General features: G+C 37.1%; 1 protein-coding gene across 4 annotated transcripts in view; it reads left to right on the plus strand.

Moving 5' to 3' along the window:
- AGPS (alkylglycerone phosphate synthase) overlaps positions 1–20,224 on the plus strand; it is a 51,715-nt gene that overhangs the window by 14,399 nt on the left and 17,092 nt on the right. For 3 of the 4 annotated variants that reach the window (XM_080620581.1, XM_080620582.1, XM_080620580.1), the window contains exons 3-12: positions 1,053–1,143; positions 4,388–4,508; positions 4,590–4,664; positions 6,362–6,433; positions 8,284–8,363; positions 10,487–10,567; positions 12,486–12,611; positions 14,666–14,774; positions 15,191–15,318; positions 18,093–18,144. In XM_080620581.1, coding sequence (XP_080476707.1) covers positions 1,053–1,143; positions 4,388–4,508; positions 4,590–4,664; positions 6,362–6,433; positions 8,284–8,363; positions 10,487–10,567; positions 12,486–12,611; positions 14,666–14,774; positions 15,191–15,318; positions 18,093–18,144 — 935 coding nt within the window. The remainder of the gene's footprint in view (positions 1–1,052; positions 1,144–4,387; positions 4,509–4,589; positions 4,665–6,361; positions 6,434–8,283; positions 8,364–10,486; positions 10,568–12,485; positions 12,612–14,665; positions 14,775–15,190; positions 15,319–18,092; positions 18,145–20,224) is intronic. The other variant, XM_080620583.1, reaches the window with a different exon arrangement.

A 20,224-nucleotide genomic window follows, 5' to 3' on the forward strand; every position in this document is an offset into this window, starting at 1 on the left:
CTGCTGATAACTATCTGCCTCTATAGCATCCCATGGCAGCAAGTTCCATGTTGCTGTTTTGTAAAGTACTTGTTTTAAACCAAGTATCCTTCACTGTGTTGCAGGATTAGGTGAGTGATGGTTCTTTGGCCAATCTGCTGCTTTACTGATTATGAGTTGTGTCCTTCATATAGTCCTCTGTCTATCTGTGCTGAGGAACCCTGGGCCCTTTAGTCTCTGCTTGTGAGGTCCCTTGGCCTCTACAGTTGTTCTCTGAACCTTCTCTAGCTCCACTACATTCTGCTGAATGTGCAAGTAATGCCTTTTTTTGGGGTGGGTGCGTGGCTGGCTTTGCAATTGTCCATGTATTATTTTCCATCTTCATTTGTCTGCTCAGGTTTTTTAAAGTCCTGAGTTCCTATCTGTGTAGTATCTGTCTCCACAAAATTGCTTAATAGTATTAATCTTGTTGAATATTCCAGTGATGAATCCAGATCACTGATGAAGAATTTATATAAAATTGGTCCTAGCACCAGTGTGTGGCAAACTGCGCTCCTGATCTGTCCTGGACAGTGATCAAACACTGCCCTTTTCTTCTTATTCTGCGTTCTGATGATGAGGGAAGAACCTTTAACACTGTTTTTCTTGACAATATGTAAGGTCTCTGAGACTGCTGTTCACATGGTAGTGTGTCCATAAACACGCCCTCTACCTATAACCGGCATGTAAACTGTGATACTGCTTTCCACACTACTGAAAGGCAGAAACCTTTCTTAAAAGTGAAGAGGGGGTGGGAGGAAGTTTGGGATATCTTAAAAGCCATATGCTATGATTCCCAAAGATAATGAAGAAAAGTAATACTTAAGATGATGGTGATTTGATTTTTGTGTGGAGTACGGAACAGTTAAGTACGATGAAATGTGCAGTTACATGAAAACTGAATGTGTAGAAGGTTTGCAGGCTTGTAGGTAAAGAATTGGAAATACATTTCTTTTGATTCTATGTATGCACAAAAGTTATCTGACATGCAATCATTTAATCTCAAATGACCCTGTGTAATACTGACTTTTCAGGTACAGATTAGGTGGTATGGTATTACCAACTTTTAAGGAATGGATGGAAAAAACCTTTGGAGCCAGCCTGGATCACAAAACTACCTCTAGAGTAAGTAAATAACTGAACCAGTTCCTTTGAACACTTGTCTTGGTGATGATCAAGACCACACTGTTAAAGATAATTCAGCTGTTGTCCTGAAGGTCATGTTGCACGTAATTGATTTAAATATAGTGTATTGGTACCTCAGGGTTTTGGGGGAAAAAAAGAGAAAAATTGATGTAGAGCTACTGTGTGAAACCTTCAGTGACTTCGCATAATTTGTGGTTCCACTTTAACTAGTTACTTTTATTGGAATGAAGGTTTCCAACTCGGAGGTTTTTGTCCTTGTGTGCAGATTACTCTTCAAGATAGTGGAAACTGTTAGCCTAGGGGGAATTTTTTATACAACTTCAATGACGTTCATGATAACAAAGACAGAAGATACAGTGAAGTTAAATTGTGCTGTGTTTTCAGTGTATATATGAGATCAAAGTTCTTATTTGACAGTATTTTTTTTTTTTTTTTCTAATGTCTGGATGCTGAAAACTGGCTGCCAGAATACTCAAGATTGAGCCAAATATTTTCAGAAAAAAACCCACATTTGGAATGTTCTGGGTTTTGTGAAGCACCCATATTTTGCTTTTTAAAAAGGTTAACTTGTGTTAGTCAGGAGAGCTGACTCCCTACCAAGAATAATTCCTTTGAGGCTGCAGGTTCCTGACTAGATAGATGCTTTAGAAGTGTTGGAAGCAGGCTGTGCTTGCACAGTGACTTTAGCAACCCTGCTTTGGGTAACAGTTTTACCCATTTCTTGAGTGAGTTCAAGATTGCATTTTCTCTGAAGTAGGTAGTCTCATAGGGCCTAAAAACCTGAATGTTTCTTCAGTCTTAAGTTAATCAAGATGTTTTTTCATCTGCTGATGTGATTTGAAAAAAAAACAAACATCTTGATGAGTTTTCTGTAACCAGGATTGGTTTTTGTCTTAACTGGCAGATGTGTTAACTTGCTGTGACCAGAGGTCTTGAGAGCTATTGTTCTCTTTCTACATGTGACGGACATATAGAATGAAGTGGAGGATAAGGGAGGATTCTTGAACAGTATCTTGATCCCACAGCAGGTCTTGCAAACCAGCTCTTCAGGATATCTTCCAGTAATGTTGAATGCTTTCCTGTTAACATTGTGCTGCTCTGGTTCTGATGTTCTTTGTGCGATCTGAAACAGGCTGGCTACCTTGACACAGAATAGGACGCTGGAGTCTCCAGTATATATCTGGACTTCTTATAGTTATTCTCAGCTACTTCTGCAGGTCCCTCATTTTCAGTCTGTCATAGTTCCTAGTTTATACTTTAGTTTGTCATGGTGTATTGGTTTTTCACCTTCTACTGTCATCAGAGCATAAAGAAGCTTGGTTACAGAAACAGTAGTAGGGAAGGGATCTCTTGGTTAATTTGTCTTTCTAGGCTCATCTCTTCCTGTCTGTGTTGTGTGAGACTGAAGGGTTCCTGTTGCGTGCAACTTTTCTGTTATATTTAAAAACCATAAAGGTACCTGCTTCTGTGATGGTCGAGGCTTGATAATGGTTTTTTTTGTCTTTCAGACTTGGACAGCAAGTTCACTTAGACCAAGTTCACACAGGCTTCCTGTCTAGCCTTTCAGTGCACAAATCTGAAAATATGTCAGTCCCATAAGAATAAATAAAGGTGTATTTTAGTTTGGCTTTGTGCAGAAGGTTTTTATAGATGAATATGACCATTTGGATCTTCAAGGCAAAAACTAATGGATTAAAATACTTGTTGCAGAGAGATAAAAATCAGGATACCTAAAACCATCTGCAAGGAATTGTTACAACTTTTAAGTAGTTTATGTTCCTCGTAGAGGACAAAGATCTTTCAGCACTTGGTGTTCAACTTGAAATAATGTGAAATAGTTCTGCCTGTGGAAATCCATGAAGAAACAAAAGTTTAAAATAGAAAATGTAAGCAAAGCTAGCAAGGATTTTTTTAAAAGTAGTTTAAAGATCTGTATTTGGTACCTATCTGCTTGTTTCTTATGTTCCTCAAGTTTGTCAGAGCTCTGGTTTTTTCGGGTTAGCAAACATCACTGTGTGGTTCTGCATTGTTAGCAGAATAGTAAGAGTTTAGAGCAGTAATCCAAGACCTGACTGCCCCCTAAAATCATGATCTATCAATATTGTTGTGCCCCTCACCTTATTTGTAGGTGACAAAGTAAGTAAGTTGGAGGGAAAAGCCTTTTTCTCAAATGTCTGACACCTTTTTTCAACTATAATATTATCCTTAAAGCAAGCCAGAACAGCACATATCCTCTTCCAGAAGTCAAATTATTGTTAAAAGCGTATTTTTATTAGGTCATGTGTCCCGTATGAAAACTCTGAAACAAATACTTAGCAATCATTTTGAACCTCTAAATATTGTTAGCGATCAGTTGTAAATGTAGCTCGTTTAGATACTACATTTGAATTATCCCTGTAAATACTCCTAATCTCTATGTAATCTTACATAGTTTCTTGTATGGTGGACACTAGTAGGCAAGTCCCATCACAGTGGATCTCTGAACTACCTGAAAACTTGCCTGTTCAAGTTTGAATCTTCCTTTCTTCAGCTCTCATGACTTTGAGACATAAGCCATTCAGAATAGAGTGCTGCTGTGGTGGCAGATGGGAGACAATCTCTAGTTTGCTTGCTGTTATCTTGGTAACTGGTGCTATCCTCTAAGCTTTTATCTCAAGATAAAAGACACATTTTGGCAAAAAGTGTCAACTATTCTGGAGGCTATATAGAGCAAAAGTAGGGAAAACTCCATTTCAGGAGAAAAAACTTGAATGGGTGAATATCCCCTTTTTTTTTTTTGTAGAAGGAAACTGAAACTTCAGAAGATGAGAGAAGTGAATTCAGTTTTCTTTGTAGTTGTGAAGAAGCATAGGTTAGGCTCATTCAAAAAAAGGTCCAAGTTTCTTTGACTATGTGGAATGCTTAGTACAAAATGCTTTTTGGTAGCATGTTTGTAAGGAAGCTCTCGTGTGTCATTAGCAGCCCATAGTCTTCTCTGATAGCTTTATACCAAAATTGTAAGCATATTCCTCTCTTTGAGTTGAAAGTGATGTTGGTTAATTTGCCAACATGGTTTTCATGACAGAACTTTGAGCACACTGCACTATGTTTTAACTGGTTTTTCTGCAACTCCTGATTTTATTTTTTAGAGTGCATTTAAAATAATAGGTGCAGTAGTAAAAAACTTTAAGATCTCCTGTTCTCAGACTTGAGGGACTCTTTTAATGAACTTATTTTCTTGTAGGCAACCTTAAATGTTAATGATGTACCTCCATCCATTGTAAAAGAAGAATTTCTTCAGGATCTTAGAGCCACTAAAATCTCATACTCACAGGATGCAGAAGATAGGGTATTCAGAGCTCATGGTAAGAGAACTTAATTTATGTAACTGTGTTGCTTTTGATGCTTCCTTGTTTGAACTTGGTAACTTATTGTTTGTGTTTCAGGTCACTGCCTACATGAGATATTTATACTCAGGGAAGGAATGTTTAAGCGAGTTCCTGATATAGTTGTATGGCCTGGTAAGCTCTGACTGTTATATTCTCCCTTCAGATCTGGGAGGCTGTTGTTTACTGAACTCCTGTGCTTTCTTGTCATGGGGAAGTTCTTCACTTGCCTTTACAGAAATTGAAGGAATTTTATCATGAATGGTAATCATGATTGTTTAACATCTGGATTGCAGGTTGTGCCTGTGAAATCCCATTGTTCTGTGGGGAAGTCAAATTTTTTATTAAATATAGCTAAAGTTTCTGTTGACAGCTAAATTCATGACTTGGGTGACCACAGCGTAATTTGAACTTGTATGTTCACCAAGAATAGTTGCCTAAATGGCAGTCTGAACCTTGTTGGCTGTTTTTAAAGGAGTACATGATGATAGAGGGTTAGTGAAATGCTTGTATTTAAAAAGCTTTGTTTTATGACCTACTGTACTTCAGTAAAAAAAAGTGTAAGACCTGTAACTCCTATCAGAACACTTCACAAAGGATTACTGACTTGAAGAAAAAGCAGTGCAAGCTGAGTACAGGCTAGGCCCACTTTAAAAAGAGTTATAACTAAAGCTGTTTTAGATAATATGTAGCAGAAAATATGCCTGCTTCTATCTAGTAGAAGAATACAAATACTTAAACTGATATGACCATTTACACGCTTGTGTGAATTTTCTACTTGAGTTGTGTTTCTCGTCACTGGGAACTACTTCCCATATGTGATTCTTCAGTAGCTAACAAAAAACTCATTTGATCTAAGTACCTGTCGACATCTGTTCAGCATGAATCCAACTCTTCACTGTTTATAACTCTTCTAATACTTTGATAGCTGCGGTGCATTAGAATCCCTAAAATTTCTTAGAAGAGCTTAGTCTTAGCTCAGTTTTGCTTCCTTTATTTAGGGGAAAAAAAATCACTTACGGGAAGCTTAAAAAGAGGCACTATAAGATGCATCTCATTACTTGGGGACAGGTATTGACATGACAGCACTGGTGACTGTGAACTGCACTTGGCACAGCTTTATTTTGTGCAGCTCCAAAAGCAACTGAAATGAAGTGATTGACTACCTTTGTTTAAAGCTGCTCTGTATGGCAAGAGCGAAGTAGCCAGGGTTCATATGCCTGTTTATTGAGTCCTGCTCATTCTCTGCTGTTTGCACGAACTCATGTATGCACTATATTTGATCTTCTTTTTTTTTTTTTTTTGATCCTTTTCCTTGCCTGTGCTCAAGCATTTCTGCTTCCCTCTCTGACCAGATACAGAATGCATTCTGAAAAAGTAAATTTCACCAGCAATTCTACTTTCAAAACTGAATGTCAGCGAGGAAGGAAAAGATGTGTTATTCAGCGCTCAGAAGAGACTTATTTTTGCTTAAAATAAATTGGACAGCCAATTTTCAATAAAAGCTTTAAGCTTTATTTGTTCTCCAAGGTACCCAAGATTAATTGTTACCACTTTGATAGCCCTGAGAATTTTGCAGAAGGTGTCAGTCCATGAGTAGAGCAGGAGACTAAGGTTTGTACTCAGTTCTTCAAGTGTAGAATTGTTTCAGGTCTAAACTTTAGGCTGATACTTCTGAGCCCTAACTCTTGGAAATGTCTTCCTTGCTGGTGTTAGAAATGGAGCTGCTTATTCAGACGGCAATATTTAGTACTAAGCATATATAACAGTACTAAGCATATGTAACAGTACTAAGCACAAATCCTGTTTTTTAACTGTTTGGACTTTTTTAGCTTGCCATGAAGATGTAGTTAAAATTGTGGAATTAGCCTGCAAACACAATCTCTGCATAATACCATTTGGTGGTAAGTGTTAGAAATCTCTATCTGTTTAACTCTACTAGTGAAAATGTATTCTACTTGAATTCAATTTAAATATGTGATCTTGATAATATATTGTAACAATAATTGAGTAGTTGGAGGTCTTTTGCTAGTTTGTTAGGTGTGGTCTTTTTAATGATCTTGCAGTATTAAAAGCTGCTATATACAATTTAGTGGAAGTCATTAAAGGTATGTCAATGTCTTGAATGTGCAAGAGGAGTGACTGTATGAAGCTGAAGTCTACCTCTGTGTCTTGGAAGCCTTCTAGGAAATAAGAGATTAAAATGTCAGAGTTAGAGGTGTCATGTTTTTGGATGCGTTACTTGTGCTCTGTTAACAAAACCCACATATAAATAAGGGTTTTTTTCTGTAGTACTGTTGAAGCTCATAGGTCCAGGGAGAGTTGTGGTTAGAGACCATATTGCAAAATCATTAACCATAATTCTGATTGCCTTTTAGACATTGTTCAGTCTGAAAGTTAGAGTAGAGAGTCCTGTGACGAGAGTTTTTTGGGAAATGTTCCAGGTACAGAGTAAAGGTAAAGGCCTGTGTGATGTGTGTCCTTCTTAGCCTAAAGAATCTCTGAAGGACACCAGATTCTTACTTGTGGATACTTTATCCTCTAAGCCTGCTGAGGTAGAGTGGTGAGTTACTGTGTTTTGACTTGAAGCTCAGAGAGCATGAGGTGTTGTCTTTTATGAACTTATTTTGTGAGAAGCTTTTTGTCAAGAACTCTTAATTCTATGGGATAAATCTGTGTGTTGGTTGGTACTTGCTTATGCTGTAAGAGTGTAGCCCCTGTAGGAAGGGCATTTACTATTTGAGAAGATGAGCATGTCAGTGAAACCAGCTCTACTATTTTGGTATTGTTTTTTCCCTAAAACCCTCTCATCCTTTCTAGCTGTATCTGGAGAGCTGTAATACTGCTACAAGTTGGTTTTGGTACTAGTAAATTGGTATAGCTGAAAGTATAGTAATATTGTATGTAATGAAAGTAGTAATATTGACTATCTTTTCTTTGCTGACCAGGATAGAGAAAGAGATTCAGTTTGTTTTCCAAGTATGCTTATACTGAACTATGCTCAGCTTCTGGAGTTATTACTATAGGGGCTGGTATTGAAGGAAAATGCCACCTCTCCTACCACTGGAAACAAAAGTGATGGGCTTTACTGCTCTTGGAGAGTGCTTTATTAGTTGGTGCTGTCTCCATACTTGCCATTGGCTGTTGTTTTGTAGCTTCCTGTGGATCTGTTTAGCATCCTTTGTAGTCTTTGAGAAGCCAGAGGCTTCTTGGAGACTGTTGTGACATCAGAAACCTTGGGTGAAGTTGGACATTTGGTTTTTATCCTTTTTTGGCTTTTGTTATGAGTTGTATCTTTTCTGTTTCTTGCTTTCAGAGAAGTATCAAATACCTGTATTAGGTAGACCTCTTAAGCAAACTTTTTAGGTAGAAGTATAGTGACTTCCATAGTGATCTCAAAAGACTGTCTATAAGCCATAGCTGTCTCTGTTTCTTTAATGGCCTTTATTTCTCATCTTTCCTTGTTCTAAGAATCTGTTCTGGACTTAACAGAAGCAGCTGAGATGGTCACAGAATTTCATGGTTTGTTATCAAGTGTGGTTAAATCCTTGTCATCTTGAGTGCTGCCTTGGTTTTGTGAAAATCTGTTTGGGAGAAGAGGTTACCCTAAAAGGCTAATCACTAGCCTCTAACAGTTAACTTCAGTAGTCTTAGTTTATTAAGTTCAATAACAGAAAGGAGGGAGAAGGGAATGTTACACGAAGAAAAGCTACTGGAGAATTTTATGATCAGAGTGTCACTCTCATATTTGCAGGAGGGACAAGTGTGTCTAGTGCCCTTGAATGTCCTGAAGAAGAAAAAAGAACAATTGTCTCGCTGGATACATCACAAATGGTATATGTCTCAATTTTTTAATGTTTGTTTGGGGGTGGGTTTATTTAAATTACCCTATGGTTATTTGGAGTGCTGATCACTAGAGAATGACCTTTCTTTGTAAGAATAAAATAGGGATGGAAGTATTAATTTGTGCCATACATGATTATATTGCTACTCCTTCTGTTTAAGTGATTTTTTTTTTTGCTGACGTTAGCCCTGTACTACTTCATATGACCTGTGGGTATTTAATAAGTAAAAAACCACTGTTAAGCCGTCTTATAGCAGCTTTAAGAGTAAATCATAAGAAGCTACTATTCTTCTCTGTTGGAACTTGTATGTGAGGTTAAATAAAAGGCTAGGAGGAAGTTATTTGTTATTGCAAATTTTATCTTTTTGCAGACTTAAAAATACTTAAAGGTTGATAAGGTGATGTAGTATCTATAAATCAACTTGAAGGATCAACTTTAAACAAAAGAACACCTAGATTTTTGTATAGATAGCATCTTGAGAATGTGAATGTTATAGTTTTGGAGCAGTCCAGAAATGAAGTTCTGTAAAATTTAGTGCTAGTTTTCATCTTCCCATTATGAAAGAGCTTTACACTTTTAAAATAATAGTTTTATGACTACACTGTAATAAAGTGCTTCAGAAACAGCTCTGTATCTTTGATGTAAGGCTCTATTGCCCCTGAGCACTGGCTGAGCTAATTAACTCCTTTAGCCTTGAAGGTAAGACCTGGGTTTTGGCTCCATTTTCTCTGCTCGCTCAGTGGTGCTTCTGTTACACTGAGAAATGACAAGTTTATCTGATTACAAAGTGATCTTGTTTTACAAAGTGATCTTGTTCTACAAAGGTGGCAGAACACGTGCTTTTGTCAGCTAGATATTAAAGTGTACACCAGGTCAGAAAATAGACCACTTATGTCTGTATTCTGGCAGCCAATTCTTGTAATTATTAATGAGGAGGGAAAATAAGGAAATGAAATTGAAAAGAAGCATTGTCAGAGTTAAAATCTGAGTGTCTCAGAGCAGTTAAGATGATTGGCTAAGCTTTATTATTTTAATAGGCAGCTAATGGGTATTTTTGTCTTGTAGGTAGGGTCTACATTAAATAATTTAAGATGTTTATATTTTTATGTAAACAGTTTATGCTGAAGCTGAGTGTCTGAAAGGAGCTGAAATAGCTGGCTTTGAATAATTAGCCCAGAATAATTTTGTATATAGCTTTGAATAAATTTGAAATAGCTGGCTTTGAATAATTAACTCCACTTGCGAGGGGAGACAGTTGCTTTAAAGCATGGTTTAATTTGGACTAGAAGATGTCCACATTTCTGTCAGTTGAAAATTAAGGCAGGGGAAGCTAGAGTTATTCTCCTTTTTAACAATATTAATACACAAATTATAAAGTATGCCAGAAGTGTACCTGATAAGAATGAGGAGCAGAAGCTGAAGCTTCTGTAGTGTCTTTACTATAAACAAAGCTAAAACTGTATATATGGTTTTTTATTATTTTTTTTGTTTCCAAGTTTCTCCTTCACATGGATTGTCCTCATTGACAATCATGCTTAGTGCACTGTGTAACTTGTAGCATTTACTTACTTTTCCTGTTTAGTAGAATATACTGATGGCACAGTGAGTGTCTCATTAGGCAAAACGATACAATCCTTCCAAGTATGTTAAATTTCTAAAGCACGTACGTACTGTGTCATCCTGTAGTATATCTTGCTTCTGGTTTACTGTATCAAAATCCAAGAGCTGACCTGGAATAACTGAATGTGATCTTTTTAACCCTTGAAGTATGTTTAAGAGTACTTTTCTTGGTGTATACTTAATGTTCAGATAGTCAGATTCAGGCACCTTCGATCACTAACTTAGAAAAACCACTGTATTGCTTAACTTCTGTAGGAGTTTTGACTTAATTCTTTCTGGCTTTTCTGTATTGTTTCTGTAAACATTCCTAGCATAAATTGACTAATAGGTATGTGGTGATTTCATAAACTGTAACCTGTTGTGTAGCTGTTTGACAGAGTGAGGAGGCTCAGCTTCCACTGCTGTAATAACTGAAATTATATTATAGTAAAGGGAAGGAAATAAACAGAAATCTTTAACACTGATTCTTAGCTTTGATTGGCTTTTCAACAGAATCGGATTCTCTGGATAGATGAGAAAAACTTAACAGCTTGTGTGGAAGCCGGCATTGTTGGTCAAGATCTGGAAAACCAGGTATTTTTTACTTGTCAAGCATTTAGTATTTCTCAATTACTTTGTTTTAGCTGTTCTTCATGTCTTGTCTAAATCGTTGAATTCTAGCTTGATTCTTTTTGTTTTCAGGCAGACTGGTATGGTAAGCATTATATGCAATGGCTGTGAACCATATTTTTAATACACAGAGTGACTCTGAGTACATAAGGATTTCTGTGCAATTCCTTCAATGTGTGAAGAATACAACAAAATCAGCTCATCTACCTGAAGTGTATATTCATTTTAAAAACTTACTACATCTACTAGAATTCCGGTATTATTGGCAAATCAGATGTGATTAAAACTAGGACTCCAAATTGTGCTTGTTTTGTGTAGTACAGGATGAGCATAACTATGTTTTAATATTACAGTTAATGCCAATGCAGACTTCCACAGAAGTACAGGTAGATATACATTTGGACTGTGCAAAGAGAAAACTGAAAGGTTGGTTGGTTTACAGCTTGCCAGTATTAAGTAAGCTTTGGATTGGAGGCTAACTTCTGCTGCTGTAAGAGGCTTTGCCAGCATTATCTAGGTATTACCTTGCAGAGAAGAGATTGGTGCCTCTTAGTGTATTCCTCAGTCTTTGGGTGCTGAAGTTACTTAAGCTATCTCATTTACAGCTATCATGAACCTTATAACAGTAACTAAAAATTAAGAGCCAAATTCTGAGCAAGTAATGGGTTTTTTTGACAAAAGTTAGGCTGTACATGTTATAATGAGGCATTCAAAAGCAATGTACACATCACATTTTGTCTCTCAGCTAGTGACTCTAGTATGATTAAGATATTTTCTGCTGAATGAAAACTCCAGATATTAGTGGGCTCTATAGAGAAATGTTTATACAACCTGTGGAAATTGGCAAGTTGTAACTGAAGCAAATTTCTTGTCAACTTGGAGAATGAGGAGGGTGCAGGTTCAAACTCTTTCCTAATATATGACCAGTAAGCATATAAAGCCACAAGATCTCTCTGGTATGAGAGAGGACCATGAGCTAGATGAATCATCATAGACATTACATAGAAGTGGCTTTCAATCATTTAAGTTGGAACCACTCTGTACAACAGAACATAGTTAATGATCCACATTATGTGGTATATTGAAATACTTATGTCCAACACAATTATTATCAGTTGGTCAGTGCAAATTGATCATCTCAAATGCACTAACACAGTTATCACTTAATGTGAGACTACTGGGTCTTTAATTCTTCCTGTCCAGCAGTTTTGGTGTCGCAATTCCGAGGGCATCAAATGAACCTCAGGTGCTGTACAGATGGCAAAGCCAAGTTAATACAGAAAAATGAGAAACAAGTGACTACTTAGTGTACAGAAATGTGTGATCTGCATCACAAATAGTTGACCGCATTGCATACAGGAAGCCCAACCAGATGGCTGTATGTTAAAACACATCACTTCTTGAGAGAATTAAGTACAGGCAATTTGCTCACATTTTCTGCAGGCCTGCTGCATATTACGTTAAGATAGAAAGAACAAGAGATTAAGTACCTTATTTATTGGCAGCATTTGTGCAGAGTTGGCAGTTAGTTTTAGGGTTTTTTCCATATATAACTGAATTTGTACCTTCTTATGAATGATAGCAGTCTTAGTTTTAAAACCTTGGGGGAGTATTATATGTCAATACATAGCACAATGTATGCCCAGTTGAAACAGAATCAATTTGCATTTCATTTGCATGTCAAAGACAAAACTTGTGTTAGGATATATGGGGGTGTGGTCAGGATGTTTAAAAAAAAAAAAAAAAAAACAAAACAAAAAAACCCAATCCCCACAAACACACCCACCCCAAAACCAACCTCAAAACCTAGGATATTGAGATTTGGAGTGCTAAGCAAATGTTAGTACTCCATCTGTAGAATACTTTTTTTTCCTTTCTTTAGCTTGCTGAAAGTGGCTTCTGTACAGGCCATGAACCAGACTCCATGGAGTTCAGCTCACTAGGAGGATGGGTAGCAACACGAGCATCAGGCATGAAAAAAACCATCTATGGAAACATTGAAGATATGGTAAATAATTCTGATACTTTTTTCTAATTATTCTATTTGGAAGTTTAACCCTTATAATTACTCACAATGAGAGGAAAAAGGGGTAATAAACTGTGGTTCTCTTAAGTGATACAGTTTTGGCATCAAATCTTAACTGAAATGGTTGTTTTCTTGCCTTTGGTATTAGATGAGTGATAAGTATTATTAGTACTAAAAGCCAATTTCATTTTGGTACTCACTGGCTAGCTTAAGGAATTGTTACCCTATCCTGACTCTGGTGCCTTCTTCCACTATTTTGTGCTCTCTATTAATCCAATGTAATAAACTTGTCAAACATTCAGGGTAATTGCAAAAGACCCATGTTCTCTCCTACACGTTATGTATTCCTGAAGTAGTCTAGTTGGATCATCTAACTCTGATATCAAACTAGCTTTCTCTTTTCCTACCTCCCCTAGGCTAGTAGTTTTTCAAATCAGTAGGCTGATCTAACTGACCATGTGGAAGCACAATAGTGAAATCTAATGTCACCACATGGTCTCTAGGAACACTGAGGAAGGAAGCAGTGGCAGCATTCTACTCCTGAACCTATTTTAAGCATTAAAATAGTTCATCTTTAACCCAGGTAATTTGTTTTTTAAAGCGTATATTTTGATTTAAAAATCAACCTTCTCTGTTATAACATATATTGAACTTAAAATCATCGCTGTTCAGACTTTGCCTTTTTGCTTCAGACTTCCAGCTTTCTCTTCTAGTTCATACTTGTGCCCTTGCACACATGTGGGTTTTTTTTCCTTCTTTCTTGCAGCACATTCTAGGTAATGTATCCCTGTAATCTCAGGCTTTTTCATTAGCTCATAGCACAGACACATTTGTTCCAGGCACAGGCATGACACTTTACTATCAGTAACTGAGCTTGGCAGGAGCTACACAGATTCTATTTAGTAGGCCTGGCTAAACTAAAACGACTAGCACTTACAAAGTGCCTGTCATCTGTCCCCTACTGCTTGAAGTGTTACTGAATGGTGTAGTTTTGCTTGTACTCATAGATGTGAAGCAGAAGGCTTTTCTGTGATTGAAACATAACTTTAGGCTATGATGGCTCCTGAAGTTCTCATTAGGAGGAAATAGGATTGAAAACTGATTCAGAACAGTTCATGAGTTTCAAAATGGCACAGTGAGAGAGTTTCAGGGAAGTGTTCAGTTTCTGAGGGAAGTTTATATCTAGAAGTGGTGTGTTGCATAAGCTGCCTAAAATCCACTTTATTGCAGAATCAACAGTTCATAAAACGCATATAATTAAATTCTTGAATAACTCAGAGCAGGATGAAAATGACTTGGCTACCTGTGCTTGAAAGTTTTAAAGCTATTAGTTGAAATTCAGTCATTTTGGCTTCACTTAAAGGCTTCACTTAAAATAAAAACCTAAACCCCTACTTCTTTCATGTAAAATACAATAAAGGATTAAAAAAACATATCTAGGCTCTGTATTGCATGTGCATGGATAAAGCTGGATGTAATAACATTTGAAAAACATTTCAAAATATACAACTTTCTAGCCTTACATATGTATGCCTTATTGCAGATTTAATGTTGATAATCTATTTTATTAAGCTTGTTTTTGTCTTTCCTCCTAATAGAAATATTTCTGTAGCAAACAATAATTAAATTATATTAGCTCTATCAAGCAGCAGTTCTAAAGCAAAAGTTAAGCAAAATTTAAACCCTCACTTTTCTTCCTCTGAAGTAATATGTATATTCTAGAATAAAATCTTAATATTCATAAAGTACTACCCACACTGAGAAACAAAACAGTTTTAACTTGTATTGTCTGCATGTAGCCAACAGTTGATTTGATTTGTTACAGAACTGGAAGCAATCTGTTGTGTGGGCAAACTGTGTTGTGTTATTGTAATTACAGTAGTCCTCGCGTTATCCCAGAAGTTCTTTGGGCTGCCTACAGAATGTTCAAAGTCTACAAAGCTGTACTGTATGATGTTTTGTAGAAAATAAATACTGTACAAGACCCCATTGTGTTTAATGCTAGTATTGATTGTTGTTACATATTGTTTGAACAGGTGATTCACATAAAAATGGTAACTCCTAGAGGAATAGTAGAAAAAAACTGCCAAGTACCTCGCATGTCAACAGGACCTGATATCCATCACTTCATTATGGGATCTGAAGGTATAGGCATAGTAATTTAATGTAACCACATCTTTATTCGGCTTCTGTAATGGCTTGATGATTTGACCATCTTCATGCCGTGGCTTCTGCTGTGTCTATGGGTAGCATTATGCAGGCATGAATTTCTTCTGTTAGGGTAATAAATTGAGACCTTAAGATGTGAAGTTAAGCAACTCTGAACAGTGCTTAAAACAGATCTGTGGAGTTAGCCTACAAGTCTAGTAACAAACATAATGATTTAGAGGGTGTCTTGTGAGAGTTCACCATGTAAATAGTCAGGAATAAATCGCCTACTACTGAACTCTTGGGATTTCTGTTTTATGTTAACTTAGGAAATCCTGGTAAACATTTAAGTTGTGTAACTTGCAAGAAGTACATCTTGCAATACTTTACTCAGTTCTTCTTTCTCCCTGAAGGGACTCTTGGAGTGGTTACTGAAGTTACGATAAAGATTCGCCCAGTCCCTGAATACCAGAAGTATGGCTCTGTGGTCTTCCCTAACTTTGAAAGAGGGGTGGCCTGCTTAAGAGAAGTGGCAAAGCAGGTAAAGAAAAGCTGGATGTTGACTTCAGTCAAGGGCACGGATTCTAGCACTGGTGATGTGCTGATGCTGTAGTATTTCTGGCTACTGATAACCAAGGATTTGAGATATGAACCCCATAAAGTGTATAGTCCATGAGGCTTTTGGAAATTATTGCAGTTGAGGCTTGAGTGTGTTCTGAATTTGCTGGATGTACCGAGCCAAACCATGGATGTGCCTTTTGGTATCTTTTTTTCAATGAGAGTTATTTCCGTATCTCGGCACAGAAAATTTGGCTTTGCATCTCCTTCAATGGAGAGCTTTATCCTCAGATTAATTCAGGACTATGTAAAAGGAACCAGTGTTTAAAGGAATTAAGTTGCAGCATGCAAGTAAAAGGCAGTTGAATTTATGGTTCTGAAGTGACAAAGGAACAAAAGTTACGCCATTGAAGGATATGGCCTATGTTTAGAAAACACTTCTTGAAGCACAGTGACATTTTCAGGTGAGCTGGATGTTTTGAGAATTTGGAATTGTGCTTACAGTGTAGTATTTAAGTAGATCCTTCTGCATAGTGTGATCAGATGGTTTTCAGGTAGCAAAACCCAGACATGGATATCCAAATTGCGTAATAACTTTTCCTCATGGCTATGCTTCGAAGCAAATCTTACACTGGCTGGCCTTTTTCTTCACGATCTTAGACTAACTTTTCTTTGCTCTGTGCAGAACGTATCAAATAATTTCTATGAATGGTGGAATATACCCTGAGTTGGGGAAGTAATTTCAGAAATGTTTTAATTAATGCCAAACTAAACACAGCTTTACATTTTTTCCAGTGATTGGTCTAAATTAATGACTTAATGTTCCAAGCCAGATGTTCAAACTGGTATGTGAATGACATGTATATGCTAGTCAGCAGCACTTGCCAGTTCTTCTTTCATGCTTCTACTGCTAGTGCTTGTTCTTCCTGTTAAAGGTATCAAAGCAGACTGTTTGGGAATGCTTAATCATGTGGCTGAACAACATTTTAAGTCAATTAAGTAACTAGTGTCCTTTTCCTAGCTATGGGCTTAGGTAGACAAATTAAAAAAAGGCACTATTAGCCACTTAGCATTGCTCAATTTTTAAGCTTCTGTTGCTACTGCTGCTGTTTCACTGCTTACTTTAGCCTGAAGTACTTATTCCTCTTCTGTTGCCCTTTGCATCAATCTTGGTACTAATTACAGTGATTGTTATCTGAAAAGCTGTTTCTTGTCTGTATTGGTCTACTTTTAATGTAAGAATAACCAACCTGCAGGATATGGGTGGTTTGGTTCTCATTTAAAACCACTCATCTAGCCACCTTCTGTCAGCCTTCCTGGTGAGCTATCTTAGTTCTTCATGTTCTTTTTTCCTATTGTGTGATAAGGTATAGAGTACTGATATTATGGAGGGTGAGCATGTCAGTGATAGAGACATACTTCCATAATTACGTGATTAGATGAGAGTAGCCTAAAATTCAGGCTTTGTCATGTTCCTCTGGCCCTACATGTCAGTATGACTGGACATAGCTGTCACAGGTACATGATGTGGGCATATGCATGATGAGAAGCTTGCCTAATTGAAGGCAATCTGTTTTTCAGATTTCTGTACAGTGCAGAATCTAGATTGGACCCAGATAGGGATTTTAATTACAATCTGATGGCAGAGCATTAATGTACTGTGTCTTGACTGCGATGGAGTTAATTTTCTTCATAGCAGCCCCAGTGGTGATGCATTTTGTACGTATGACCAAAACAGTGTTAACACACCAGTGTTTTAGCTGAACAGCATGTACACACTGTAAAGACTTTCTCTATTTTTCATTCTCTTCCCCACCAGCAAGTAGGTTGAAAGCAGACAAGAGGCTGAGAGGGAATGCAGTTGGGATAGCTGATGGCAAGTTGACTGAAGGGATATTCCATACCATAGTAACATAGAAACATAGAACATTTTGGGTTGGAAAGGACCTTAAGGGTCACCTAGTTCCAACCCCCCCTGCCATAGGCAGGGACATCCTCCACTAGACCAGGTTGCTCAAAGCCCTATCCAGTCTGGCCTTGAATGCTGCCAGGAATGGGGCATAATACCAGATTAATCTGTGTAACATCGTGTTCAGAAGTAAAACTGTAGAGGGGAGTTTTCCAGGGGTTGCCATTGCTTGAGGACTGGCTGGATATTGGTCAATTGGTGGTAACTGATTGTTTTTTGCATCAGTTGGTGGTGTTTTTTCCCATTTTGCTTACCAAGCTGTCTTCATCTAAACCCATGAGTTTTCCCACTTTTGTCCTTCTGATTTCCTTGCTGTCTGCCTAGGGGAGTGAGTGAGCAGCTGTGTAGTGCTTGGCTATCTGCCAGGCTTAACCCACAAGAATTAGACTTTTTCAATGAATTCATAATGTATTTCTTTGATTACATACCAACATAAGCTTGGTATTCTAATCAAGTATGGCATCTTTAGTGCATATGGCAATTTAAAAAACCACTCAATACTTGAATGCCAAATGTCTTTGGACTACACCTTTGTTGGCTTGATGCTAAACTTAAAATTCTCAATGCATTATATCTAGACATACCTGATAAATGTTGCTATTCAAGTGAAAACAAGCTTGTAGTCACTGCTTTTCAATTATGATGATGGCCATAGGTCTCTGGTATCAAAGTGCTTTCTTATATGGTATTTTTAAATAAAAACTGAATTGTAGTTGATTTTAGCAAAACTATGTACATAATCCTTTTTTATTCTTCCTCCCTCTTGTTCCCCTGACTTGGCCCCCAAGAGATGTGCTCCAGCATCAATTCGCCTTGTTGACAATGCACAGTTTCAGTTTGGTAAGTATGTAAACGTTCCCAGACAAATGTCTCTTTCCAAGGGTTTTGCTTTTTAGTCACTTAAGTCTGTTTTAGGTGGTAATTCTGTTGCTCAAAACTAGGACAATGAACCCAAAGTTCACACGCCAGATAGTGCCACAATATGTACTTTCAGGAACAAAAGCCTGGTTTTGTCCCTGGGAAAACAGTATCAACTACAACAGTCAGTAAAGAGCCATGCTCTGCGTATAAATACATGAGAATTTTTTTTGCTACTTTTCCATTCTTGGCATATAGTCTACTGCAGAGTTTGAAATTGTGGAGGTGCTTCCTCTATTTTACAATAAGGAGCAGAGATTATAGTTTTGCATTATAGTGTGCAATATATGAAATGTTTTCTTTCTAAGCGTACTAATGAGAAGTTGGATATGATGAAAAAAATAATCAGAATGCGGGCACCTTATTTTGAAGGTAAGTTGATTGATTCCTTTATATTTCACAGAAACATCACAAATGGTAAACAGACTCCTTAGAAGTAGCAGAAGTAGAATTTTAATTCTGATAATTATTATCAGAAAATAATCTGATGTGCCAATGATTGTTTTGGTGGGAGAGAGGTGATGACAGACTTGTCCAAACTGAGTTGTCTATTTTTAAGAGAAGCTCAGACATAGTAAATGCCATAAGTGTATGCAAATAGAACTAAGCTGAAGGCTTTAAGTATAGAAAGTCAGTGAAGCTACTAGAAGATTACTAAACACAAAGATTTTGTGAAATTTCAACTAGTTAAAATACCTAAATAGGACAATATCAGACATGCAGAGCAATCATTTTTGAGCAGTTCTTAGGGAAAGCTGTCACTTCAGTCTGTAGGAAGAACACAGATGTGTTCTGGGTCAAGGTACTCTTGAGGAGAACCTGAAGTTCCACTGCCTAAAAGCTAACAGTTAACAGAACTTGAAGGTCTTGCAGAGACCATGCTATTTCGATTCTACTTAGAAGATGAAAATGTGAAGTGGGACTGACCTTGAAAACCTCCTATTTTACTACCACTTGAGTAAGTCAGAATTTCTGAAACTTCCTTTGGGTAGAAACCTCAGTGATGAATCTTGACTTTCAGCAAGCCTTGCTGCTTGCTTTGGTCACTCTTTTGTTAACACTTGTTTTCTCAGATATGTTCAGTGGAAGACAGATACGTTTTACTTTCGTTTTAATTGGGAAGAAGCTTGACTAATTACAGGCTTTAAACCAAACACCGCATAAATAAACCTCCTTCGATCTGAGGTTGCAGCTTATACATTCACCTGCAAAGTATAATTTCTGGTGTGTCAATATAGAATTTTCTTGTAGTCCATATTAGGTAAGCTTAAATCCAATAGTTTTTACAAATTGTGGTTTAATAAATTCATGTCCTTTTGTTACCTGGTGCTTTTTTCGTATGCTTACTTAAGTGTGCTTGGAGGTATACTCCTGGGGATGTGTGTTATCTGCAGGGAGAGTGCCAAAGATGGAAGGAGAGTAATCAATTGCTGAAGTTCATGCTTTATTCAGGAGGAAATACTTTGTGAAGTATTTTAGAAGGAATTATCATGTAAATGGTGCATAACATTTTTATGAATTGGGCTCACAGCATGTAGGACAGATGCGAGACTGCTATAGTGAAGCAGTAATGGGAGTTCAGAAGTTGCTTGTGACTGAAAACAATGGAGCAAACAGTAAAAGACTTTCATCTCAATTAAATCCAGTCCTGAGGCAGAGATGTTAATTTAACAGACTCCAAGACACCATTTATATATCCTGGTAATTTTAGTTCCCTGTATGTGATTAAGGAAGCAATTACTAGGTTTATGTAGAAAATTTTGCACAAGTGACATAACCGTTAAGGAAAAAATTGCTTAACTCCCAACTTGCACCATTTTTGGCTATTGGTTTCAGTGGTTTTGCCATAACTTTAAAAAAGGTCACTGATTTTGCTTAGTTTTGTAGTGTAAAAACTAATGAGGTGCTCTTTTAAAATTTTCCATGTGCCATATATTTGTAAAGATCTAAACTAGGGCAGCCTTAATTGAACTGCTGAATGGAATATTTGTGCACAGTTGTA

The sequence above is a fragment of the Psittacula echo genome (genome assembly GCF_963264785.1).
Source record: "Psittacula echo genome assembly, chromosome: 6".
Lineage (NCBI taxonomy): Eukaryota > Metazoa > Chordata > Aves > Psittaciformes > Psittacidae > Psittacula > Psittacula echo.